The sequence below is a fragment of the Clarias gariepinus genome, chromosome 4, assembly GCF_024256425.1.
Source record: "Clarias gariepinus isolate MV-2021 ecotype Netherlands chromosome 4, CGAR_prim_01v2, whole genome shotgun sequence".
In the NCBI taxonomy this organism is placed as follows: Eukaryota; Metazoa; Chordata; class Actinopteri; order Siluriformes; family Clariidae; genus Clarias; species Clarias gariepinus.
In genome coordinates, this window is record NC_071103.1 from 15,190,761 (window position 1) to 15,218,051 (window position 27,291).

At 40.8% G+C, this 27,291-nt stretch overlaps 1 protein-coding gene across 2 annotated transcripts; it reads left to right on the forward strand.

The window, feature by feature from the left end:
• Positions 1-72: 72 nt before the first annotated feature.
• On the forward strand, positions 73-25,745 carry setd2 (SET domain containing 2, histone lysine methyltransferase). 2 transcript variants are annotated; one of them, XM_053493961.1, is made up of 23 exons: positions 73-469; positions 1,866-1,988; positions 6,322-6,378; positions 7,634-7,655; positions 7,791-11,857; positions 13,882-14,013; positions 14,122-14,250; positions 14,327-14,450; positions 14,548-14,625; positions 14,798-14,895; positions 15,021-15,165; positions 15,623-15,757; positions 15,865-15,993; positions 17,072-18,226; positions 18,352-18,400; positions 18,532-18,763; positions 18,855-19,638; positions 19,822-19,947; positions 20,269-20,405; positions 21,666-21,777; positions 23,043-23,117; positions 23,198-23,299; positions 24,011-25,745. In XM_053493961.1, exons 2-23 carry the CDS (start codon positions 1,960-1,962, stop codon positions 24,170-24,172), a joined length of 8,079 nt encoding a protein of 2,692 aa, XP_053349936.1. In that variant the 5' UTR covers positions 73-469; positions 1,866-1,959; the 3' UTR covers positions 24,173-25,745. The 2 variants fall into 2 exon arrangements, with proteins under 2 accessions (XP_053349936.1, XP_053349937.1); XM_053493962.1 differs by lacking the exon at positions 6,322-6,378 and having other exon boundaries at positions 74-469.
• Positions 25,746-27,291: the final 1,546 nt, after the last annotated feature.

Sequence of the window (27,291 nt, forward strand, 5' to 3'; positions counted from 1 at the left end):
GAGGAGGAGGAGGAGGAGGAGGAGTCGAAACCGGTGCATTGTATCGAGTCAGGATAGCGCGAGCCTGCTCTCTCCGGCCGTCTTCACCAGACCATGAAGCAGAAAGGAGGCTGCTTTCCACGACATGCGCTACGACGGTGCTGAGAGTGCACCAAACAAACCCCGGCACTATTCCATGGACTCCACTGGATTAACCCGCACCTACATTTAATTTATTAAAACTATTTAACTCTAAACGCGACCCACCTCATACCGAGGCACGACTTGTTTTTGAGGGCAGTTAGCCAGCCAGCTAGCTAGTTAGCTAGCTATCTAGCTAGCTGCGCGAGCGCTCAGCGAAGGTTAGCTGGCTCTCCTCTCCCGGGTGGAATTGACGTTTCTCGGTGGATGTTTTATCAAACACCCGAAGGAGATTGCTACTCTTGGTGTCGACGATGGAGGATTTACTTGAACTAGACCAGAATCCGAAGTGAGTATAAATATATTTATTTTGCCGTGTTTACATTGTTGTTTTTTTAAACAATTTAGTTAACTTATGCACAGAACACAAACATCCACTCGAAATGTTGTCTTGCTAGCTTACAGGCTAATGAGCTAACTAGTTCTCGTTATCCGGCTGGTTTATCACGATGAATATGTATCCAAGCTCATGAAACCCTCTTGACTAGGACATGGCACTTTTCCACACTTCATCTTAGACCAAATTATTATTACTAATAGTAAGATAGAAAGTAAAACAAACAGCTAGCTCCCAGGTGTGAACTAGCCTAGTTTTGCTTCTTTTTTTTAGCATACGTTAACCTCAGGTGTATGGTCTGGTTAATCGCACTGTATTTACTTAACCAAGTATGTAAGACAAACCTCTTTCAGATCACCTTATTGACACAGGACAACACCACTAAGGATTTAAACGTCACCACGGATCAGACATAGCATCGCTAACACCGCCGGACGGATAGAGAGGGAGAGATAGACAGGCAGGCCTAGCCGTTAGGCCTCTGGTCCGCGGTGTAGATTTCACAACCCCCATATCTCCTTCCTGTGTTTCTGTTTATTGGGGTTATTCTAATGCACACCCTAGTTTTAAATCAAGCACTTGTCTTGCTCTTTGTACCTCGTTGTCCTGCTCTCAACACCCCATCAAAAAACACAGCAGCCTAGCACGAGTTAAATGTCAATTATTTACCCTCTTGGGATGGTGTTTATGCATTGGATTTCTGTAAATTCACTAGGGATCAAAACCGTGCATGCATCCGTGACATGCATGAGCAAGAGCACATTTTGTTCGCATCGATCAAGTGTGAATAGTGTTGAAGGTCTGCCATGGTTTTCTGCAAGGCTTTTGCTCTCTGAAACAAAAGGTAGCCTCTGTGACCAAGGACAGTTAAAATACTGATTGCACGGATATGCATCCCAGCTTGTGTGGTGCTCGAAACCTTTCCAGATGTCCACACTAACATTTCCCTCCAGACCCAATCTTATTGTCATGTCAAAGATGATATGTGCATATTAGTTTGCTGAGAGATTTTCCTCCAGCGTCACATTGCTTTACATCTTTCTATTAACTCTTAACAGCTTCATCCCCCCCCCCCCCCTTTTTAAGTGTCACAGTTGTTCTCCTCATGACCCCGGTATATGACGCACGGTCTAGATAAGCTAACTTTTGCCACAGGTTAATTACACCAACAGCGGGACTCACTGGCGTGAGAAAGAACTTTTCTGTGTGAACGTACATTTTTGTAAACACAAAGATGTAACGCAAACAAATAAGTTTTTGCCGTTTAAGCAAGACAAGGTGACGTCGGTGTAGGAATGAAAAAGGCATATGAGAAAGTCATATCTGTGTTGTCTGTGATCATCTTCAGGTTTTGCATTACATCAGAGAGCGTGCTCGTCTGAGCTGCTTTATCCCAGTGAGGGAGCTTCCATCAAGGTGCTCCTCGCTCGGCCTGCCTCAAAATGGATGCACTGCTGAATCCTGAACTCAGGTAAGTGCCACACGTGTCACTAAGCAACTACGAACAAGGATGGAGTTAAACGTCGCTTCTGACCAGAAGCGTTTTTATTCTGTATAATAATCTTTTTGATAATACAGAGCCATTCCTATTACATTTCCTCACTGTAGGTCATAATAATAAAACAATGATGAACAGGTTATCATTATCACAGGCTTGTCCTAATATAGTGGTTCTAATGGCCCCGGGATTGTTTCTGAGAACGCTTGACCCCAAAGTCTGCTTCATTTTAATTAAAGAAATTGTTCTGCGTTTGGGAACCGTTCTGGAGTCCGCTAGATAAGGTGGTCTCGAGAACGATACAGCGTACCCGGGCATGGATTTAATCAGATATGGAAGTGAATCGTAACTGATTACGGAGTAGATCGCTATTTAGATGCAGCGTCATCCGTGCCGTTGGTCTTCTTCAAAATCTCAGTGTGCGTGTAGCCTATGCCAGTCCCGTCCTTTAACATACACAGCCACAAGTGATAAAGGAGGATGCGCACATTTTCAACAATTAGCCCGGGATATAAAAATATTAGGCATAGCTGGAAGGTAAACATTCTTGTTCTCTTTTTCTCTTGCGGCTCACAAACCAAGCAGGTGCATACTGCGGCGATCAAAAAAAGGTGTGAAGGCGTCTTGATTATCAGGCTGTGCTAGAAGGTAGTTATAATCTTGGTCCTGGTCAGTTCTTTAGGAGAGTATGATGCCTGGACAGTTGAGGGTAAATAATGTAATACTAAACCACATTGTTTTGTACTGTCAGCTTACTTTCAGCCTTAACAAATATATTTTTTGGAAGGGAATGTCACCAGTTTTCAGAAGCAAAGTAATTCTTAGGAGGATTTTGTTCCAATGTCATGCTGCCATTTTTTGATATTTAATTTCTTTTTTTTTTTACACACAACTTCAAAGGAAGTCTGGTTTTGTTGTCTCTTTCAAAGATTTATTGTTGATTCATTGTTTTGATAATAGGCTTTATATATTCTTATGCTGACACACCTCTCTGTTCTACATTTCCCTTTTGTACTGGTTCCAGTTTGAGTCACGCATTAATCCCAGTGTTACTTGATATACTTTGATGCACAACCATCACAGATGCATACAACAAGTAGTTGTGTTTTTGGAGCTGTGACTTCTGCACCTCTGAGGGCTTCATTTATAAATGTAACTCCTTTTTTATGACCATGCAAAATTACATTATGGTATAAATAGAGTATAATTTGTAAATATAACCCTTAATGGTGCTTTTGAATATGAGGTCTTTAAATCATTGTGAATTAATTTGCTTTCAGTATACGGTTTAGAGTTAAAATACTGCGATTGGATTTGGCTCACGCTTTTAATAATTGAATTGTATGTGGTAACAAATTGACATCACAGTAATGTATGTTCATTTGTATTGACTTTGTTTTCTGCACTAGGCTTGTGTGATTCAACATTACCAGTCCTGTACAAGATTACGTTGCAATAAGACGACGTTTATCAAAGATATAATAGAATATATTAGATTACAAGATCTGCTAACTGAGCTCAACAAACCCACAGGCGTACACTTATATTAGTTTTCACTCAAAACTACTTTAAAAGAGAGTTATTTCTCTTCCAAATGCAATGGAAGATGAGCCAATGAATGAGGAAATCTGGAGTGATTTGTGTAGGTGTGAACTGGCACTTACTGTAAGCACACTTTCCCTCAATCCCAAAATCTCTTTACTCACATCGCGTCCTTGCGTCATATATCTTTAACATCAGTTTATGTTCATTATATTATTATCAAAATTGCACTTTTTTTATACACCTGATAGAGGAACAAAATTGGGTTTTATCCCCAAAAGATTAAAATCTATTTGACAAATCAGATTACAAATAATAGTAATGGTGATACTGTTGCAATAATTCACTGGTAGGTTTTTGTGGTTGTTAGGTTTTTTATTGTCAGTAGGTTCTCTCTTTTGCATAATTTTGACTAGCATAAACAATGAAAATGTCAGACATGAGGACATTAAACAACCTGTTTGTTTAAGGCTTATGTGCTATTTATGTGTGTTTTATATATACACACCAGTCAACAGTGTGGAAGCACCTTCTAATTCATTATTTTCAGATTTTGTAAAACAGTGCCAGAGGCATCCAAAATATGCAACAATCTAAAAACAGTTGATATGGAGATGTATCTGCTACTCATGATCTGTAAAGCCTTCCTAGCGGCTCTAATCTGAGGTGATGTTAATCTGTGTTTTTTGAGGCTGGTAACTCAGTTTTGGTCTTGCTTCTCTGCGATGGTCTTCATGAGAACCAGTTTCATCATGGTAATTGATAGGTTTTGTAAATGCACTTGACAATACTGTTCTTGCAGGAACGGTTTAAAGAACAGCTTTGTGTCTTAAAATAACAACTGACTGTTGTATGTTACCTAATTTTCTAATGCCATAGGTGTAATCTCTAGTTTTGTTCTAGAATGTATAGCAAAAAAAATAAATCGTGTGTGTAGTGCTGCCTGTCGAAATTGCAATATGAACCCGTGCAAGTATCTAATTGCACAGAGGTGCACTTTATTGTTTGTGTGTTGTAATAAATAATTTGCAGTTTTTTAAATATTAATATAAATAATTAATATGAAGCTCGCCAAATAAGAAAACATTACACACGAGAAATGTGGGGTTAAATGTACAGGTGCTGAAACAAATTACTTGGCCATGTTGTAAAAGAGGGATTTCAGAAATATAATTTCACGCCTTCATGCAACTACTTCTAGTGCCACTATTTGTCTATATAATTATGTTTAAATACTAAATGTTACATTTAATAGTTAAATATTCATTTGTAAATTGTGTATTTTTTTGTGTATACCGCCTATGTCATTTATATAAAACATTACATTTCTGCACAATCAAGTCTGCTTATCAGCTGCAGACTGCACATCTGGTAATATTATGACATTTTTCTTCTTCTTCTTCTTCTTCTTCTTCTTTTTTCCAAACTAATAGTTTTAAACAATTAAATAGCAATTAGCGAAAAGTATAAACCTCCATGTTTAATCCCTGTCCTATAGAACATGTGAACACTGGACCTTCCCAAATGTTTCTGAGGTTTGTGTACTGCACTACAGTGGCGAACTGTAAAGCGTGGGTGGCTCATGTATTATACTGTTATAAAGTGTTTATTTATAAGGAAAACATTGAAAGTACTTTTGCAACTGTCATTGTGAAGGTCACAGGAAAAAAAAAATCTCAGAGGATCATGTAACCTAGTTTTTGCCTTAGATCCTTATTTAGTTCCTAATGAGAAGCGATATTCTTTTTTTTTTTTTTTTTTTTTTTTGTCAGGTTGAAACGTACATGTGTGTGTATTAACCAGAGCGTTGGACAAGAGGAATGTTTTCCACGGATCTAAAGGGGGTGGGGGGTTGGCTCTATTGGCTGTTGGGGTTAGTTCAAGTCCAAGCATGTTTTATATTTTAGATTGATATTTTATGCCGGGATGTGAAAACGAATAAATTAGCTAGCTCCAATGGGTGTGATGTTTCAGTTGCTTGGCAACCTACAGGATGAAATAATTTAATTCCAGTATACGATGAGCTGGTTATGTCAGGTCAACCTATTAATGCAAACTGATACATTGCTAGGCTGTGGGTGCATTTCCCATCACAACTGTAAGAAATTTTCATCATGATTTCTTCATTTAAATTAGGACTAGACCTTATATATATATATATATATATATATAACCTAAAGGATTATTAGGAACACCATACTACTATGGTGTTTGACCCCCTTTCGCCTTTAGAACTGCCTTAATTCTACGTGGCATTGATTTAACAAGGTGCTGAAGGCATTCTTTAGAAATGTTGGCCCATATTGATAGGATAGCATCTTGCAGTTGATGGAGATTTGTGGGATGCACATCCAGGGCACGAAGCTCCCGTTCCACCACATCCCAAAGATGCTCTATTGGTTTGAGGTCTGGTGACTGTGGGGGCCATTTTAGTACAGTGAACTCATTGTCATGTTCAAGAAACCAATTTGAAATGATTCAAGCTTTGTGACATGGTCCATTGTTCTGCTGGAGGTAGCCATCGAGAGGATGGGTACATGGTGGTCATAAAGGGATGGACATGGTCAGAAACAATGCTCAGGTAGCCCGTGGCATTTAAACGATGCCCAATTGGCACTAAGGGGCCTAAAGTGTACCAAGTAAACATCCCCCACACCATTACACCACCACCACCAGCCTGCACAGTGGTAACAAAGCATGATGTATTCATGTTCTCATTCTGTTTACGCCAAATTCTGACTCTACCATTTGAATGTCTCAACAGAAATCGAGACTCATCAGACCAGGCAACTTTTTTCCAGTCTTCAACAGTCCAATTTTGGTGAGCTTGTGCAAATTGTAGCCTCTTTTTCCTATTTGTAGTGGAGATGAGTGGTACTTGGTGGGGTTTTCTGCTGTTGTAGCCCATCCGCCTCAAGGTTGTGCGTGTTGTGGCTTCACAAATGCTTTGCTGCATACCTCGCTTGTAACGAGTGGTTATTTTAGTCAAAGTTGCTCTTCTATCAGTTTGAATCAGTCGGCCCATTCTCCTCTGACCTCTAGCACTAACAAGGCATTTTCGCCCACAGGACTGCCGCATACTGGATGTTTTTACATTTTCACACCATTCTTTGTAAACCCTAGAAATGGTTGTGTGTGAAAATCCCAGTAACTGAGCAGATTGTGAAATACTCAGGCCGGACCGTCGGGCACCAACATCCATGCCACGCTCAAAATTGCTTAAATCACCTTTCTTTTCCATTCTGACATTCAGTTTGGAGTTCAGGAGATTGTCTTGACCAGGACCACACCCCTAAATGCATTGAAGCAACTGCCATGTGATTGGTTGATTAGATAATTACGATAATGAGAAATTGAACAGGTGTTCCTAATAATCCTTTAGGTGAGTGTTCTTTTGATATTTGTCACAAAACGATATAAAGAGGCTATCGGGCATTGCTGTAGCTATAGATGTATATTATAAAAACAACTTATCAATACGAATTGCTGTTATTTATCAATAACATTCTGTTTAAAAACTATTTAGGTGTAAACATCGGTTTGGTAGAATAGTTGACTTGGTCATTTTATAAGCAACATCATTTCAGAAGTCTGTCCTCTGGGGTATTTTTTAGGTATTTGCTGGACTTTGCTTTGTGCTCTGCCATCGTCAGAAATGAGCAGAAAATAAGAGTTGATTGCGAATGCATTACATTTCTGGTTGTTTCTGTATAATATAACCTTAGTAGTTAGCAATCAAACTTGTATTTAGTAATTAACATCCGGTCTTCCTCTTTTTCGACCCCAATACCTACCTGACTTCATGTCACTGCCTGATTGACAATGACACCTGTTCGGTTTTATGAGTATAATATATATATATAATTTTTTAATCTTAAACAAATTACATTTAAACAGTTGTTTATAGGCCAGGTACAAAAAATATCACCCATGTGTAGAATCATTGATTATTGTTCTACTAGTTTTGCCTTTTTAATAATTTCACATTGGTTTTAGTCTCTTTTATTTCGCTGCAAAATATTAATTTAAAATTTCCCTTTTTTTTTTCTTTACTTGCTGCTGCTGATTAACTTCAGGGAAAAGACGCTCGATGGTTCGGTATGCAAGCTTCTTTCCTAATTTTTTATTCCTATGATCACTGTTTATTGCATTGAAGTTTGGCTAAATATGATGACTAAATGTTTTCCTGATCACAGAATACATTTACATTCCTTTTATTTTCTTTCCATCCAGATCAAGGTTGAAAACACAGCAAAACAAGTCATATTTAAGGGCCTTGCTCCCAGAGTTGTTTTAACAAACCATCTCTTGGCTAAAGGACCAAAGACTAAAGTGAACCTTGAGGAACAGGGTCGACCGAAGGTCTCTTTCAGCTTCACGTCTAAAAATCCTCGCCCGAGAAAACCCGCGGTTTTTGTTCCACCCTGTCCGGAGAAAGCTGCAAGCGAAGTTCCTCCTGCAGTGCAGTCTACATGTTTGCCCTCCGCAGACCTGACTGGGCAGAAAACTGAAAGCAAAAATGAGCAAGTTTGTACCTCTATTGTGGCCATGGTTGTGGCAGAGTCCCAAGGAACACCGGCCCCGGTACCCCTCACCTCCAAGTTGAAACACGACAAGATGCATTTTAAAAAACAGATTTTGAGTGCGTCTGTTGTTGAACATCCCACTGTCAGTACTGTTTTAAATGATACCACCGCAGAGGCCGAGGTTTTAATTAGATCTTCAGCAAGAATAGAAAGTGAATCCTCTGCGGCTCTATTCCAACACAAGTCTGTCACTGACTGTTCTGAAAAAGGTAGCAGTGAGGAAAGCACTCAGGAGAAATCGGAAACTCGCCTTAAAGGACCAACGGATTACTCCCATATTGGGAAAGAGAGTGAGGATAGTATTTCTGAGCCTGAACACAGCAAAAGTGTCCAGAAGACGGAGAATACTCTGCCTGGCTCCGACTGTGATGGTGAGTCTGTCCGGGTAGCTTCTAACCAAAAGTCTAGTGACTCCAAGAATATGGCAAAGTGTGATAGTCAGAATGCTGTTGTTAAGAAGTCATTAAGCTCCAAAAGTGAAGTCTCAGACAAACCCAGATCTGATAAGAGAGAGGAGAAGGATGAAAAAGGGTCTAGTCGAAGCAAATCAGAAAGAGATAGTAGATATGCATCCTCACGATCTTCTCGTTCTGACCGAAGGAGGACCAAGAGTCGGTCACGGTCTAGATCGCGAAGTTCTCGAACAAGTTCTTCCTACGCCAGATCAGATAGATCAAGAAATGAAAGACAGTCGAGATCAGATCGGTCACACTACCACGATTCTGAAAGGAGATTGCACAGAAGTTCACATGAACGGAGGAGGTCCCGCTCCCGAGGTGACGGCAGATCTCGGGACAGCTCAGACTCCGAAGATGACCTCAGGAAGCCCAGGACTCGAGGCAGCGATTCGAGCCGATCCTCCACATATTCTAGCTCGCAAAGAGATTCAAAAACGTCCTCTCATTCGAAATCCTACAGAGACTCAAAATCTGACTCAAAATCTTCTCCTCATTCGTCAGAATCAGACAAAAGAACACAATACTCAAGAACAGAGAGGTTTGTTAGAACTAGCGGCTCTGAAAGTAGTAAAAGGAACTCTCCAGAGACCGAAGCTAGTCATAAAAAGTCCAGTTCCTATTCAAAATCAGAGGTACATAGTAAAACCTCAAATTCGAATAGCAGTTCAAGATCTGAAAAAAAGGTCCAAAAAAACAGTGGGAGTTCTGACTCTGACGACGAGCACAAAGCAAAAACTCGAATTCAAGGCTCAGACCGGTCTACTAGGTCGTCTGTTAAAAAATCTAATAATCCAGAGACAAAATCAAATAGTACTACTGGAACAGATGGACACTTAGAAGCAAAAGTAAATATTAATTCTAAACTTCCTCATTTGGGTTCTGACAAAGTCAGGTCTCACGGAGAATTCACCAAGCTGGCTGTTTGTTCCGAACATGAAGAAAGCATGCAGTCTAAACTAACAGATACTTCTTCCCAACAAAAGCAGCAAGTTATCCTAAACGACAATTTAAAAAATTACATCGAAGATCAAGTTGTAAGCAAAGAATCTGCTGTTACAGAAACGTGTCTGAACGTCAGTGAATTGCATATTAATAAATGTCACATTACTCTGAATGACATTTCTTTAGAGGACGATCCGCTAGGAAGACCGACAGACATTCTAATTCAAAATAAATTACAAATCTTGAAAGAGGCGCAGGATAATTTAGCAAATGTTGGTACCCTTTTAAAAATGAACGATTCTTCTATCTTGAATGAGCCGCCCTACCTAGGCTACACCGCCAGTCAGGATTCATTAGGTTCATTAGCAGACACTCTTTCTGTGAAAGAATTACCACCTGGAGAATGCTTGAAACCTAACACTAAATTTGTTTCCCAGGCTCTTCTCAGTAACGACGTCGGTAGCCTATCTGTGAATATCGAAACCCCTCAAAATGTTACTGAGCAGTCAGACCTGAAACCTGAAGAGACTAATGCTGCAGTTATAAAACAAAAGGCACATGCTAAAAGGTCACGGTGGGACATTGTTGGTCAGGACACTTCAGAAAATCTGACCCCACAAAAACCGGTAACTATTGACACAACTTCTGTGAAAAAAGTAATTTCAGTTAAGAAAATAGAATTAAACAGTGAAGAAAAATGCTCAAAGAAAGAGGAATCTATGGTGTGTTTACTTCAGCCTGAGAAGGACATGCAGACAGACAAGGCAACAACAGATTCCGAGAAAGCAATCAAGCAAGATCCTAAACAGCAGTTTCCTGCTGAGGCACAGAAAAGCAATGTTGAATGTAGTGATCTTAAAGCTGACAAGTCCCTCGCGACCGAAGTTCATCTGAAACCTAATTGCACTCCCGATGCTGTTATTCATATCGATCAGAAATATGCAAACCCTGAAAAATCGAACATTTACAAGCCTTCGATTCAAGAGTCTGTGCCGTTTAACTGTGACGGTAAAAGCCACAGTGAGGAAAGTGAATCGGACGACTCTGACTCCGATTCAGATGATGGACGAGTCTCCTTGAAGAGGCTTCACTCTGTGGTGGTTGTGCCAAAGAATTCTACTATTATCCTCGAGACAACTGAACTGCCAGCCCCACCAGCAAGCCCATCGGTTCCCAGTGCGCAGCTAACGTATCAGGCAGAAGAATCGAGTCTAAGCATTAACAGTGAAATTCTTAATAATCTCAATGCTCCAATGATACCTGTGAAAAGTTCACCAGAAGGTGGCGAACACGATCTCTTGGCAGTTGGTGAGAATAAATGTATGCCTTCTGTACGAACGCCCTACCAGTCCCAGAGCGACTTGGTTGATAGCACTAGCCAGTCTGAGGCAACCACAACACTGGCTCACGCAGACCAGAACTGCACTGTCAAAGAACGGCTGAAGACTCGTGGCTCTAATGAACAAGTTTCTACCTATGCTCAGAGGGAGGCTGAATCAGGTTGTTATCAATATCATGACAATCCAGACAGCTGGTTCGGAAGAAAGGGAGAAAGAAAGGAATTCGGGGAATTTAGTTGCCCGGATAATCTCAGACCACAGAACAGTTTGAACCGGGTTTGTGAAGTCACCGAAACAGAGCAGCCCAGCAGCACATTTCAGCAGCCAGACAGCAGTCACAGCACTCAACGGCCATTCCAGGTAGAACGACCATTTCCCAGGCAAGATATTGGCTACTGGACTCAGACGACAGTCTCTGATGAGAGCATGCCAGTCAATACACCTGTGCCTTCTCTTTGTCACGAGTCAGTGTACCAGATTCACCCCGACTCTTTAACTAATGACCATGAAGAATATTATGAGGGAAAAGCATACGAAAGGCATGCCGGTGAGATTCTGCCATTTAGGAAACCTCCAGCATCATCTGCATTCGTCCAAACAAATGAGATAAGCAGCAATTGCAGCCTTGTAACTGCCACTACTGAGAGTCATATCATCTTCGAGCCTCCAAGGGAAAGCAGCCAAAAGCCTCATAGAGGAAGAGGTCCACCCAAGAAAAGACGTCCAGAGCTCGAGTCAGAATCAGACAACGAGGCAGAGGCTGGCCTTGCTTGTAAGCGAGAATGCATAGAGGAGCGTGAGCGGTGCAAAGACGCGAAAGAAACTAAGATATCTTCACAGCAAGACGAACAACGCTTGCCACTGCTTAGTCTGAAAGACTTCGTTGACCCTGCTGTCTGGAGGGAAAAATCTAAGCATAAGAAAATGCCTCCTTATTTTGATCTTATTGAGGAAAACCTCTACTTGACAGAACGGTCAGTATCTTTTCTTTTGCTAATGTATAACATTTGTTAAACGTTCTTTACACCCATCTTAGCACATACACTGGGAAATCAGAAAATAACAAAATGTTATTTTATAACAATTATCATTCGTTACATCAAGCTATGTTTTGCAAACAGACTAGTTACAGTACATAGCTTTATGTTATGTCTAAAATCATGAGTGGAATGATCAGTTTTCCTTTTCTCTCATCCTTTTAAAAAAATATTTAAATTGTAAAATCTGAAGGTATTATTTGTGAATGTATTTACTATCCTTTCAATGCATGTAAGCAAAAGTGGGTCACACTAAATAATCTTTTATATTTGTATTTGCGAGGGTAAGTCAAAAATTATTCGCACTCTGGCTGTGGAATTGGCTGTTTAAATTCACTTTTAGAAAAGACAAGTGCATAATTTTTCTTCTTGCTTTTCAATACACTTTGTCCACCTGTCAAGAAGCTTTTGTATTCCTCACCCTATCGTCCAAGCACTTGCCCTATCATCCGGAGATCACGAGTTCGATTCCCGAGTGATGCTGTAATCTCGCGCAGCCGGAGGCCTAGAGAGAGCTGATTGGCCGAGCTCTCTCAGATGGGAGGGATGAGAGGTACTTTGTGCTCCCACATTAATCACGGCTCTACAGCCAATCAGGGGCGTCTGTGAGCTCACGCAAGCAGAAGGACCGGATAGCGCTGTCCTCAAAGTGTTACTCCGCCCCAACGGTGTGTGAGCGAGTAGTTCTAAAAAGATGTAGTCGGCTGACATCACGTGGTTCAAAGGAAACACGTGATGGTTTTCGGCCCTCCCGACTGAGTGGTAGTAGTATCCTTAATGTGGAAGCCCCCTAGTGATGGGGAGGAATTGCACACGATTAAATTAGGGGGAAAATCGGGAAAAAAATAAATAATAATAATGTTTTCGGCACAACTGCAAGTCACAAATGCACCGCTGTCTTCACTTCTTCATCAGAAGTGGATCTCGTAGATCCTTGTAGGGCTGCTTTCAGGGGACCAAAACAGGCAATGGTTGATTAAGCAAGATCAGGACTACAGGAAAGATACTTAAACATCTCAAAACAAAGTTTTGTCAACGGTAGAAATGGAAAACACCTGTCATTTCCCGATATAACACGATCACGTTTCTTGTGTGCCGATATGATTCGAATCTATGAATATTTTTATATTACATTTTTTTAATATCCTGATTCGTTATTACATTTTCACCTGATTTTATTAAAATTTTAAACATTTACTAATTAATTAAACATAGACCGTTCTTTAGAACATCAGTTTTTTCACTGAGAGCAGCATTTAAACAAAAACTAAATCAAATACAAGATTTTAACATTTAATTGTGCAGTCTCTACTAGAAACCTAATAGGTTTTAAAAAATTGATTTTGTCATCATTATGAACACAAAAGAATCCCCCTCCCCCCATCTCTAGTCAACATTGTTGGCACCAATGTGCAGACGTGCAAGTGATGATGTTTCCATCACTTACTCTGCTGTTTACTCTCGGCCTTGTGGTAATGAATCCATGTCTCGTCACTAGTAATGATTCTCTCTAAGAAACTTTAACCTCTGGCCCCAAATTTGTTTGCAGATATCTAAATGCCTCTGTTTATGCTCATCCGTGAGTTGTTTTGGCGCCAGATACACCCTCAGACCACAAAAACCTAACCACTGCTCGCTGCTCTGTATTTTGTGCAAATCACAAGTGGGACATCTATGTTTCCTTGCACCACAGTTACAAATAAATGTGTGTAGTATAACCGGAGTGCGGATAATTTTTGACGTGTGTGCGTACCAATTTTTTGCACGCTTGCATTTGAATGGGAAAATAATTTTGGTAATTATTTATTGTTGTTTTACTAGCTTGTTCAAGAAATGTTCCTATATTCCTAAAATACAGCATTTGGTATCAAATATGTGAAGCAATCAATGTCTTTTAAAAAAATTTCCAGTGTTTTAAAGATAGTAAATGACTGACAACCCAATCAATCTTTTAAAAACAGTAAGAAGAATAAGTCTCATCGGGATATTAAGCGAATGCAGTGCGAGTGTGCTGTGCTTTCGAGAGAGGAGCGGGCACGGGGCGTTATGGCTTGTGGAGAAGATTGTTTGAACCGCCTGCTGATGATTGAATGGTATGTAACCTCATACTGTTTTGGTTATGTGATGTACATCCTTGTTTTATTACTCACTGAAATGTATGTGGGGGAAAAATATTGAGGAGTGTTTGTTTTTCTCATAAGCTCGTCGCGGTGCTTAAATGGCGTCTACTGCTCAAATCGGCGCTTTCAAATGAAGCAGCATGCAGATTTTGAAGTAATCCTCACTGAGAGCAAAGGCTGGGGTTTGCGGGCTGCGAAAGACTTACAGCCGTAAGTACCGAGTGCAAAAGAGAATGACATATCGTAAAATTTGATGCAGAATGTAATTTAAGTCAATTTAATCCAGGAACACGTTTGTTTTGGAGTATTGCGGTGAGGTTCTGGATCACAGGGAGTTCAAGTCGCGGGTGAAAGAGTATGCTCGCAGCAAGAATGTCCACTACTACTTCATGGCCTTAAAGAATAACGAGGTGAACAACAGATTTGCTATTACTCACACTTGCTTTTAGCATTTCCTCTTCTTTTATTTATAACTTGTACTGGATATCTGTCGTTTCATCCTTACAGATCATTGATGCTACACTGAAAGGCAACTGCTCACGATTTATGAACCACAGCTGTGAGCCCAACTGTGAAACTCAGAAGGTCAGTGCTGTACTTGTTTTAAAATAGTTTAAAAGTCAAATTTATTTCTTAGCGGCCGTGTAAAGTCTTTCATTCAGCCATGTGGCCTTAGGTTGAATTTCTATGGCGTCTGGAAGATTTAGCTTTTTAGACAAGACCTAGTTTAATCAGTTTAATCTGCTGTCTTGCACAGTGGACGGTGAACGGTCAGCTAAGAGTTGGCTTCTTTACAACCAAAGCTGTGAAAGCGGGGACAGAGCTCACATTTGATTACCAGTTCCAAAGATACGGGTAACTTTGTTTCATTTTTATCGCTTCTATAAGTTCAGAAAAGCTGCTAAACTATTCAGATAATTTGTAAATTAAAACAGGCTTAATTTTATATCATCTTAAAATTTTCTGTCTTTCTCCCACAGGAAAGAGGCACAAAAGTGTTACTGTGGAGCACCGAGTTGCCGGGGCTTCCTGGGCGGAGAGAATCGTGTCAGCGTACGGGCAGCAGTGGGCAAGAAGCAAAGGGAGCGCCCTCGAAAGAAAGACGCTGTCAGCGCCTTGACTACAGTAAGTGGGTTTAAATAGCGTACAGCCTATTAAGGAGAAGTAAAAAGGTAAACCAGACAGATCAACATCATGGCAGGGGTAGAGCTCTGTTTGGTGTAGCACGATCAAATCAAAATACTAATTTGTCTGGGTAATTGCCACACTGATCTGAGGAAACGATACTGGCCTGATTTGGGTCAAATGTGACCCATGGAACATGTTAATTGCTCTGAGACTACAAGTGCCTCTTTTGTTCCATAAATACTGTTCCTGAAATTACTGGAGAAACGCATGAATCTCACCGCTATGGTGAAAGTTAGATCTTTGGTTCGACATTTGGGTTCTTCTATTTTTACAAAATGCTGTTGCTTATGTAACACCTTTAAAAAAATTACCTTAGATCAAAGCTGCTTTTAATGGCATTTTATTGTGTTGGCCCTTAGTACTCATGTTTTATGTGTTAATCTCAATATCACAGGTGGATGAAGAGCTGGAGGCTCTGCTAGAAAACGGGGAAGGTCTGAGTGATGAGAAACAAGTTATTTCACTCTGCAGATTAATGGTGCGTGTGGAGACGATGGAGCAGAGACTCACTTGTTTGAAACTTATCCAGGTGACCAAAATATTGACTGGTTGTGATACCTACAAGTTGATGATGATGATGATGATGATAAGTAATTGTTTAATTTCTTTCTGATTTTCTATGTTTCGTATGTGTAGAATACTCCAAATCCTTCATGCCTCAAGCAGTTTTTGGATCATCACGGCCTCTCGTTGTTGTGGATATTCATGGTTGATCTCTCTGAAGCCAAAAGCAACTCTGTTAATAACATCAAACTACAGATGGAGGTAAATGTGCATTGAGGACTCAAACTTTTCCAAAATTATTTTCTTTTTCCGTTATATTGATTTGATTTGTAATGGGTGTGTTTGTTTTTTTGTTGTTTTTTTTTTGGTGCATAATATCTCAAACTTGGACAAGAGAAATACCGCACTTTGCATATATCCTAAGACAGATAATCCACTACTTAGGAACATTGAAGCTACGAATTTCTGCAGATATAAACGGACCGGAGTTCCAGTTCAATCACAGAAGTAGCTCACGTGATATTGTTAAAAAATATATATATAAATAAATAGACAGTGCAGTGCACCGCATATCAAAATGAACAATTATATGTTTGTAAGTGAATGTATAAAATGTCTAATGTCCGGTATAGTGTCTGGTATATGTTTGTGTTAGGGTGAGGAAGAAATAAGTCGGCCTCACTGGCTTTAATAAATCAGTCTGGAAGCACTATGATGATAAATGGCTGTCCTGATGGTGAATAATCCTAATTCTATAAAATCCTCAAAAAAAAAGTGTTCATAGTCCAATACAGTTGAAAACAGCTTTAGACAAAATGGCATCTGGGATTCCCCTAGCAATGTAAAGGCCCACAGACAACACTTCTTTTCGGTTACAGATTTAGTCAAGCGGACTGGTATGCTTTACATTGTATATAAGTGTCAAAGGTCAGACTTGAAAACAGAAAAGGTGCGTTTAGTGTATGATGTTTGTGTAGTGTTCTGCTTTGTGTACCGCATATGCAAAACCTGAAATCCAGCTGGAGAACCTGGAAATGGCATAGACAAGAAAACAATAATTAATAGCAAAACTGAGCTTTTTACAAATCACTGTTCAAAGTTTTGATGCCTTTCCAATATTCGAACCGTTCATATTGGGAGGGGGAACATTTTAAAAATAAATATATACAGATTTTATATCTAAGCATGTCTTATAATAAAAAATAAAAAAAAAATCAATATTCAGTACAGGAACACAAGATTTTACTCTGTCTACAACTACAACACTCCTTTATGTTTATTTTTTTTTCCCCTGAAGAAACACTAAAACGTTTCTTTTGTGCCGTCATGCTCTGCACAGATAATGAAGGCATTGGCAGTTCTGCCCATTTCTACTAAGAATATGCTGGAAGAGAGCCGTGTGCTGCAGTACATCCAGCGCTGGGCACAGAGCCATCCACTTGGCCAGCCTACAGAGCAAGACGGTTACTCCAGCGAGAGCACCTCCCGAGCCCACACACCTCTCAACACACCAGACGGTCCCCCTGCCAAAATGGCCCCAGAGCTGGATGGAGACACACCAAAACGTGCAGTCTACCGCAGGCTGAAGATCATCAGTGAGAACAGCCTGGATAGTGCCCTCTCAGACGGAAGCAAAGTCTCTGACGGTAAAGAGGAAGAAGACGAAGAAGAGGAGGAGGTGGAGGTTGAGCCCCCGCAGGAGGTCACAGTGGAAATGGCAGAGAAAAGTGAGACCAGTGAGGAAATCAGTGTGACCCCAGAGACAGTAGTAAAACAAGAGGCTTCAGACGCTATGGAGAGTAGTCAGGAAAAAGAGGAGGTAAAGGAGGGGGACGTTGAACAGGAGAAAACAGTAGCACAGGAAACTGATGAGAAGCCAACAAGCAAGACCGATGAGAACATTCCTGCTGTCATGGAGGAGAGCTGTCAGTCTGAGCCTGCAGAAATAGAAAATCAAATGCAGACACCTGCTGTAGATCAACCTGATAATGCTCCCAGTGTCAAAGCTGACGAAGACGCTAATCCTCCTGTGTATCCCACCGAGGAGAGCACTCCCAGTTCAGAGTCTTCTTCAGAGAATGACCACGCAGAGTCTTCAATCACAAACGTCACTGGTCCTACCGCCATCAGCGGTACGCCTGCAGAATCCCTAGATGTCAATGTGTCTTCAGAGTCTGCAATAAACCCAGAAGCTTCACCTCTCAACTTGGACAGCATTCCAGCTAGTTCTGCTACCAGCTCTTCAGAGAAAACATCAGCTGAAGTCAGTGCTGTTACTGTGGAGAGCAACGCTTCGGCTTCAGCTGTCAGCACAGCAGAGGTGCTGCCGCTGGGGGTAGTTCCGACAGAGGGCACAGTGGTAGGCACACCTTCACAGGATGAGGAGGAGGCTGTGTCTGATGTGGAAAGTGAGAGAAGCCAAGAACCTCAGATTGGAGCAGCTGATATCAGTGAGATGGCTGCCCGCCTACTCGACAGCTGGAAAGACTTGAAGGCAAGATTGAAAATAATAGCAGTTAACTAGTAAATTTCTTTTAATGGTAATCTTTAGTGTTTTAGGTGTTGGAAAGAGAATGGCGCACATTTTTGCGATTGTAATTATGTTCATCAATTAAACAGGAGGTGTACAGGATCCCAAAGAAGAGCCAGGTAGAAAAAGAGTCAAATGGTAGGTCTGAAATTCTTTAAGGGCTTAACTGTATAATAAAATTATTATATCAGTTGTTTTGTATGCTGTGTTCATAATTTAACTTCTAATTTAATTTGTAATTTAAATTGCTCTTGTTTTTTGAAAATCAGACCGCAGTCGAGACAGGGAGGCAATGCTGACACCCCGCACATCCTCCAGCAGCCGTGAGAGAGAGCGAGAGAGGGAAAGAGAGCGGGACTGGGACCGAGAACGAGACTGGGACAGGGAGAAAGACTCTGACAGGTCGTTGCTACGTAGCGCCGAAAGGCGGCGTAGGCGAGGCTCCGCCTCTCCCCCGTACCCATCTCCCTATGAAAGGAGCAGCCGTAGGAATGAAGACCGGTGAGGCGCTTCGTAAAAACTTTAACGCTCTGTCTTAATACCGTCTTGTTCCTTGTAACCTGTGACCGTTTATGTGTGGCTTTTTCCTTAGCTATGATTCCGCCAGCAGTAGTAAGAAACCTCGAACCAAGGAGGTTCGTACCAAGCTTTCTACAGAGGAGCGACGGAAGCTCTTTGAGCAGGAGGTGGCTCAGCGAGAAGCCCAGAAACAACAACAGCAGCAGCAGCAGCAACAACAACAACAACAACAGCAACAACAGCAGCAACAGCAACAACAGCAGCAGCAGCTACAGAGACTAGCGTTCAATCCTCTTGTGTATCCCTCAAGCCCTAGTTTTATGGCCTATCCACCTGGGTACCCTATTCAGACATATGTGGACCCAACTAACCCCAATGCGGGCAAGGTGCTATTACCTACGCCGCCCATCGATCCTATGTGTGTGACTCAAGCCAGCACGGTTCCCTTTGATCAGACTACTCAGCAGCCACTCATTTCTGACCTGACTTTGGCAGCTCAGTCCCCCAACAACACTCAGGCCAGCTCAGCCACAAGTCTGGCACATGTGCCTGCTACACTGGAGCTGACAGCTTCTGCTCAGCCGCAGCAGTTTGTCCAGCCAGCCGCGCCAGCTCAGGACGCTGGCGTCACTGTCCTGTCGGTTCCTGCTCAGACGGCTGGTGCCCAAGTGCAGGGTCAGCAGGGTTATGCAACACTTTGGGATCCCAATACACAACAGGCAGTAACAGTGCAGCCTGCTCAGCAGTACACAAACACAGCCCAGCCTCAGACTGCCATCTATTACCAAGGCCAGCCATGCCAGACAATCTACAGCATTCCCACAGGTTATCCTCAGACCAACACTCCCGTCATTCAGGTAGGAGACTTGACACACAACCAACACGCAACTTATTGATCCAGGAACTCCTGGCATGCAAAGTATAAATAGAATTTGCCCTTGCGAAATTGAATAAAAACTGATAACTACTGTACCAGAGTGCAAAGTAAAATATCTTACTACTTCTGCTGCTTCCTGTCTTGTGTGTGTGTGTTAATGCAGACATACACTGAGCCAGCTGCTGGCTATCTACATGGGCAGCAGGTCTATGCTGGTCACCAGCAGGGAGTCGTGGTCCAGCAAGGTGGCACAGTAACCACCATAGTCACATCTCAAACTGTCCAGCAGGTAAACAATAAAGATGAATGGAGAGGGCGCCACAAGAGGGCGCTGTTGAGCCTCTGCCTACTTATTTGTCTATCCAGACGACAAAAACAGATCAAATTCTGGAACCCAGAACGTGATTATTTCTTAAAAAATTTGTGTGTAGATGTAGTGTAAGCAATGTACTGTTCCTTAGCTAACTTTGTTCTAGGAAATTTTCATCATACTGGAACATGCAAATATATTGATGGTAATATTTTAAGTAGAATTTGCAGTTAAGGAACTTAAAATTCTGAGATTTCAGATTATTTATTTTAACTTCACTTCTAACCCCCTTATGTGCAGGAAATGATTGTGCCCAACAGTATCATGGACCTGCCGCCTCCTTCACCTCCAAAACCTAAAACCATTGTCCTGCCCCCTGGCTGGAAGGTAGCACGCGATCCTGAGGGCAAGATCTACTACTATCATATAGTCACCAGGTATAAAATTCCACCACTGAGGTGTACAGATCATTCAGATCCTGTCTGAGTTGGTCTTACCCATGTAAAATAGTATTTTTTATTTTTTTGGGTTGTTTAGTTTTTTAGTCAAGCTTTCTGAAGAGTCAGCATATTTTCCCTGACTTCACGCAGCAAAGAAATTGTACTCCTAGGCTGAATGCCTTGCAACATGGCTTATTTTATTAGTTAGTAGGCACTCATATGTCCACTACCTAATTTAATCATTTGAACTGATTTAATAATAATTATTAAATAATAATTGCCCATTCGGAAAAAAATGCCCTAAGGGGCAATAACAGACTGTGTTTTTTGTAGTTTTGTAGTACTGTCATTGTTTTTCATTATTCAAAATGTGCAAATCTAGTAGAATGAATAGGGTTACCTTAACCTCATGTTTTAAGTTTTTAATAGTGTTGGGGGACGTTACTTTTTAAAGTAACTAATTGCATTACAAAAGTACCGTCATTAAAATGTTATCAGTTCCTTAGAGCGTTACTAGAAGGTGAGATATGGGTATAACAGCAGGAATAACGGGGTGGGTGATCGGGGTGGGGCTTGTAGGATGAATTTCTCACACACACACAAACACACACACACACACAATAACGGATTGGGAGTGACTGCCATCTGGCTCACGGATTGCATAAATTGTCTGAATAACGGATTAAATTTTCGTAGCTAAATAACTGAGTACTTAAATGGCGGACCTAACGCGTTAGATTACTCGTTACATCAAAAAGGTAATCCAAGTACTCTAACGCGTTACTTTGTAACCTGTTACACCCAACACTGTTTATTAAAGAGAAAATAAGCAACTCTTGAAGTTTCAAAATTTCTAAATAGTTGATCTGCAGGTCACTGTGATGATTCCATAAAGGTTCTGCAAGCATTCAGCTACTACTTCTTAAGATACCATAATCAGAATTAATTAAAGATTTTCACATGTTTACCAGTTTAAATGTCATTTACTAATGCTTAAAGTCTGGCTTGTGAGTCGATGCCTTGAGTAGACCACACATTTTCCAATGTAATTTTTTTTTCCCCCTTGAATGTATAAATATTATGAAAATTCAAGCAGTATTTGTTCTCAAAATTTACATCATGATAAAATTACAAGTGGTATTGTTTTAATAGTGGTAATCATGGTCATTTAAATAGTGAGCTTTCTGTAATAGTTCATATGCACTATCTATTTTTCCACTGCATATCCACTGAATGTTTCTTTAATGTGTGTCTCAGGCAAACCCAGTGGGATCCTCCTAGCTGGGACGGAGTTGGGGAAGAGGCCAGTGTAGAGCACGAGGCTGAAATGGACTTGGGAACACCAACTTATGATGAAAATCCCTCTAAGGTATTTATTATGAGAGGAGCCCTACTTATGACCATTATTGCAATTTTTTGCAATATTGCAATGGTTTACTATTGTCTTTTTTAAGGAATCGGACTCACAGTTTTCCCAAAATGCCCATTATTCAAATTTAGGACTGGGCAGCTGTATCTTCCTCATGTGGCAACCATCCCCCCCCCAAACACACACACACAACTGTGAGTCATTTGGACCTGTGCCACTTCCCTTTTGCTTTTCTGGGTCCTAGCTTCTTCTTTTTGTGGTTTGATCAGAGTATGAGACATGTCCCTTCTACCACTTTTCAAACTGAAATGTTAATTCAAAATAAATAGCCCTTTTTAATCCGTGCTTAAAATTCCATTGAAATCTCTATTGGAAATGGTTGTGATTTTAAAAACTACATCTGTCCCCTCTCACTCATTCTCCCTCAATTTTGCACGTACCCCACAAAACCCAAATAACAACCTTAGGGCAGGTCTTCTGACACTTTTCCCTTTCAAATGCAAAAGATCAGATTACATTTGACTCTGTGCAAGTCAGCCATGCAGTGAGAACTGTTGCTAAGACAACCTTGCCAAACCACCCCGCCCCTCGATTTTCATCATCACACGTGCACTCAGAAATGGTGAATGGCCAGATCTCAGGAACCCTTTGGAATAGAAAGAAGCCTTTTTCACAGTTTTCACAGAAATGTTAATGCAACCACAATTTCTCCAGGAATTGATATCTAAAAATCTTAAATCTTGTGCTTCTCGTAGGGTATATGTTTTTATTTAAGTCCTTTATTTCTAAATAGTAAAATTTTAAAAAAGGTTCAGGGTTTGAGGTTTGCCTGGGCTCTCTGCTAAATTGAAGATACAGCACAACATAATGGACAGCAGCTGGGACTTGTGTTAGAAGGACATGTGTGTTTTAAATGCTCTACTTTGCCCCAAGCTTAAAGGAAGGCACTGGTTTTGCTTTACACTGTACATCTTTTGTTAGCATTCATAAACCCTTTTAGGAGTTATTTCTGAAGGGCACTGGGGGTTGTCGTACCACATCTATCATAACCCTGTCCTTATTCGACTGCCGTGCAGTGAAGATGAAACTTGTTTGCTCCTTCTGGCTCTACTTATTGTATTAGATCTTCTTCCCAGAAAAGCTTTATTTTAGTTGTTTGAAACTTGATTTAAATAGAAACCGGCCTCATTTGACTCCAGTTTTTAAGTGTTTGCCATGAAGAAAATAATCCGTCATAAATATAACGCCTCAATATATGTTCGTAGTTCTCCACCAAGACAGCTGAGGCAGACACCTCCAGTGAGCTTGCGAAGAAAAGCAAAGAGGTCTTCCGCAAAGAGGTATACCACTTACTCAGGCTTACTGTAGTAGGTTGTAGGTGTTGTTTTTCCCTGTCCTAAACTTTTTCTTGTATATGTAGATGTCACAGTTTATTGTACAATGCCTTAATCCATACCGAAAGCCTGACTGCAAACTGGGTCGCATTAGCAACACTGAAGATTTCAAACACCTCGCCAGGAAGGTAAGCCTTGTCATGTTTTATAATTTTTTTTCTCCATATTTTCTTGATCACATTCTACATTTAGCAGTTGTGCGGATGTCTATCAAAACACATTATGACCACTTCATTCCAACTGATAGCTAAAGATACTTGTCATTTTCGTCTTAATGTGATGTTATGCTGTTTTGTTTGTTTTTCCTAAGCATATTTATCAACACTGCTACTTAAGAAATCCTGATTTTAACTAGACAGACATCTGTTTCCCCTTTGGTGACATTGTTTTCTTACACAAGAAGACTTCTTTTTTTTTTTCACACAATAATATTGGTTGTAATTAGAAAGTCATAGGAAACATAGACCTTTGATCAGTAAAATGTTTATTTTATTTAACAGTCCAGTCATGTTTTTGAACACGCACTACTGAAAAAGCTACAAGTGGAATATGTTGAATGAGGAACTCTTATTATTCATAACCAGGTGTTTTGGGTGTGCACGTTGAGGCCATGTATAATTATACACACTGGCCTAAGCAATAATTTTAATAAATTCTATATTTTGCATTAAAAAGTTTATAGAGACTGGCTATTAATGAGGTGGTGCACATGGTTGTAAGATTACACTATTGTCTATAGCCGTTTAACATTTAGATTCTAACTGTTTCTACATTGTTTGTTTTGAAAACTTGGTTTCATGAGCAGACCTGTTTGTGTGTGTCTGTGTGTGTGTTTACAGTTGACTCACGGAGTGATGAACAAAGAGCTTAAATCCTGCAAAAACCCAGAGGACCTGGAGTGCAACGAGAACGTTAAACACAAGACAAAGGAATACATTAAGAAATACATGCAGAAGTTCGGAGCTGTTTACCGGCCCAAAGAGGACACCGAGATAGACTAGTAGCCTCCTTCCTCTTAGTACCGCAGGTAGCGGGCAGCAAAACTACCCAGCGAATCTCCGGGGGCCTCTCAGTCTATCTGTTTTTTTTTTTTTGTTTTTTTTTTTATACTGACTCTTTGACCACGTCCTTACTGCTGCTCTGAACGTCCCGGCCCTGCACGGAGAGACAAGATAATCATGTGAAAAAGAAAGGAAGAAAAAAACCTTGCAGCCAGCAAGCAGAGAAATCGTGCAGAAAAAACGCACAAATAGGGTGCTACTCAGACTTTTCCACCCAAGTATCGTTCATGCTTTTAGCCTTTTCCACCATGACCCCTCTGCACTACGGTCTGAGCATCACGTTCCCTCACAGTACCCGACCCGCCTGCGGCTCATTCATCAGATGCCTGGTGAGAACATGGAAACTGGGAGCTCATTCCATTTCCTGTGTTATCAGCTCACATGCATTACCAGTTGCACTAGTTCCTTTTCTGAATTGTCTCGGACAGTGGCGGCTTCTCTAAGCGGTCCTTATTGAAGGAGACGGGTGTTTCCTTACCAGCCGATAATCAAGACAACCAGACGAAGTAGAAGCCTAGCCTGTCACGCTGAGACAAATTTTTTTCTTTTTTCTTTTTTTTCCGGATTTTATTATTTGGTCTTTTTCCCGGGATCAATTGCAGTCTCAGGCTCTCCGAGGTTTTTGCCGCCCATGTTCACTTAAAGCATCAAGCTTCAAAGCTCAACTCACCAGTCCCCCGCAGCACATAAAAGGATCTTGGGACATTCCGTTTAGCTGCATTTTTAATAACTTTTAATTAATGAATTGAAGTGTGAAGGATGTTCGTTAATGTCCCTATTCACTCTAAGCCACTCTTGGCCACTTTTACTCTTCTCACAGCAGAGGCGTGTAGCATTTGTTGTTTTATCAACTTGTTCCTCGCTGTTTTACATTAATTCCCATTTAATGATTTGCTCTTTTTACTAAGCTTCAGAAAGGTAAATGTGAAGCCCTTCAAGGCATCTTGCAATTTTTTTTGTTCTTTTTTTTTTTTTCCCCACCATCAGGGTTCTTGTACAATAATGACATCCTAAACTTGTCCCATGTCGTTTTAAGTTGCATTAATCCCACCCCTCTCACAAAAACATGTATTATATTGCTTTATATGTGAATATATTGAGAGATAGTTTTTTGAAATCCTTTAAATAAGCAGAGACGTTGTAAACGGACTGTGGAGATTATGTGGTTTATTGTGTAAATATGTGAATACCAAACTAACAGATAAGGTCAGTCCTCAGTCCAGCCAGCAGCTCTAGTGCTCCCATAGCAACCAGGATTTTTTCCCACAGCTATATGTTGGGTTTCAGGGGGTGTGTGGGTGGTGTATTGCTTTTTTTCCCCCTCTCTCTCTCTCGGTTGTTGTTGTTGTCATTTATCCCCCCCCCCCCTTTTTATTTTATTTTTTTCTTTCTCTATTGAAAGACATTTTTTTATGTATAAAATGGAGTCCCACTCCACTGTAAGTACTGTGCAAGCACATTGTCATACTGAGTGTAAAGAACATTTTAAAATAAACCGTTTTTGTAAAAACAAGTCACATGTGCTTGTGGTCTTCAGCTTTAGAGTTGCTTTGAACGTGCTTCACGTGTCATGCCATTACTGTCCTTTGGGTTTAATACAAACGTTTAGAGCAGTACCGCATTGCTGAGAAACATCAGAGCACTTTGAAGCCTGTGCTGTTACTCGCTTCCTAAAGCAGCGTTCTAGGGTGAGCGACAGGAACACATCAGCTTGCAGGAACACAGCAGATGTCTGGCTCCAGTAATAGCAGAATCAAAGTGATTCACTGTTTTCATCAACGACTCTATGAGGCTAGGTTCGAATATAGCTCAGAATTTACTTTGGTGCCTTCATAGCAGCAAACTACGCCCCCCAACACACACACACACACACACACACACACACATACAAACCACCACCCTTTTCTTTCCTCTTCGTTTCTCCTTTTTCTCCTCCAGTGCCGGGCATTCCAGCAGCACTGCTCCAGACCGCAGTTAAGCAGCTCCATCTGGAAAATGTGTAGGCATGCGAAGGCGCCCAGAGCTCAAGCACTTCTCACATCCTGCTTAACAGAGCAGTCTAAGAAATCATTAACAGATTTGAGAAGGAGAAAAGGTGCTAGGATCTAAAATACTGCAAAAAAGTACCAGCTTCTCAGCACCAGCTGGGCCTGCAGCTCTCACGCTCTGTCTTTTAGGGAGCGGGTTTTTCATTTTGTGTATGCACGATAGTGTGCATACAATGTAGTGTGTATACAACCTGTTGAACACTGGTAGAGCATATTACAGTAATACAAAAATAATGACAAAAGTCATATGCAGGGTTAAAGAAGCATGATTACCAATGTCGTTGGTCAGGACTTGTCCTGTTGCATGAGTGGTGGACGGTGCTATCTTGTATTGTCTTACTGATTCGCACAATAAAAAAAAAAAAAATGCAAATTCAAACAAAATGGAGAATTCACAAAAGGTTAACACATTATGAAATACAGTGGATATAAAAACCAATATAAAATTCCCAAGATAAGGAAACCGTGGTAAAATCTTCATAAGATTTTATTTTATTTTTTTTACTTTCAGGATTGTGTAATTTTTCTTTATCTTCAGTTATCGGAGGTCTGCAGATTTTGTGCCAAAATGCATTATGCTGCATGATTCCATGATTCCCTAGATCTTGACTAAAGTATTAGTACCAGCTGATGAGACACAGCCCAATAGCATAATGCTGCTAGTTAGATTAGTGTGATTTAAAATCACTTATTTTTTCACCAAGCCGAGATTTAAGACTTATGTCGAAAAGGTTCTACTTTGGTTCCCTTAAAACTCATTTTGCTGTGTGCTTTGGGGCGACCTAAGCCCTTTTCACATATGCATGCACACCTTTCCATAAATTTTACTGAAATATTTAACAGGTCTGCTTCCTGTCTGAATGTGCTTCAACAGTGGCAGTTCATGTGTGTGTGTGGGGGGGGGGGGCGCCCTAGGTGAAAACCCCCTCCTAATTAAACATTAAGGTTTATGTTTTGTAGCCTAAGCAAGCAGTACAGGTTAACAAACATGCGTGTTACCCTAGCCTATAA

Coding starts and splice junctions, on each gene's coding strand:
- setd2 (XM_053493961.1), top strand. CDS start 1,960: ATGGATGCACTGCTGAATCCTGAACTCAG. Junction 1,989..6,321: donor CTGCTGAATCCTGAACTCAG/GTAAGTGCCACA, acceptor ATGTCTCAACAG/AAATCGAGACTCATCAGACC. Junction 15,994..17,071: donor ACATCAAACTACAGATGGAG/GTAAATGTGCAT, acceptor TGCTCTGCACAG/ATAATGAAGGCATTGGCAGT.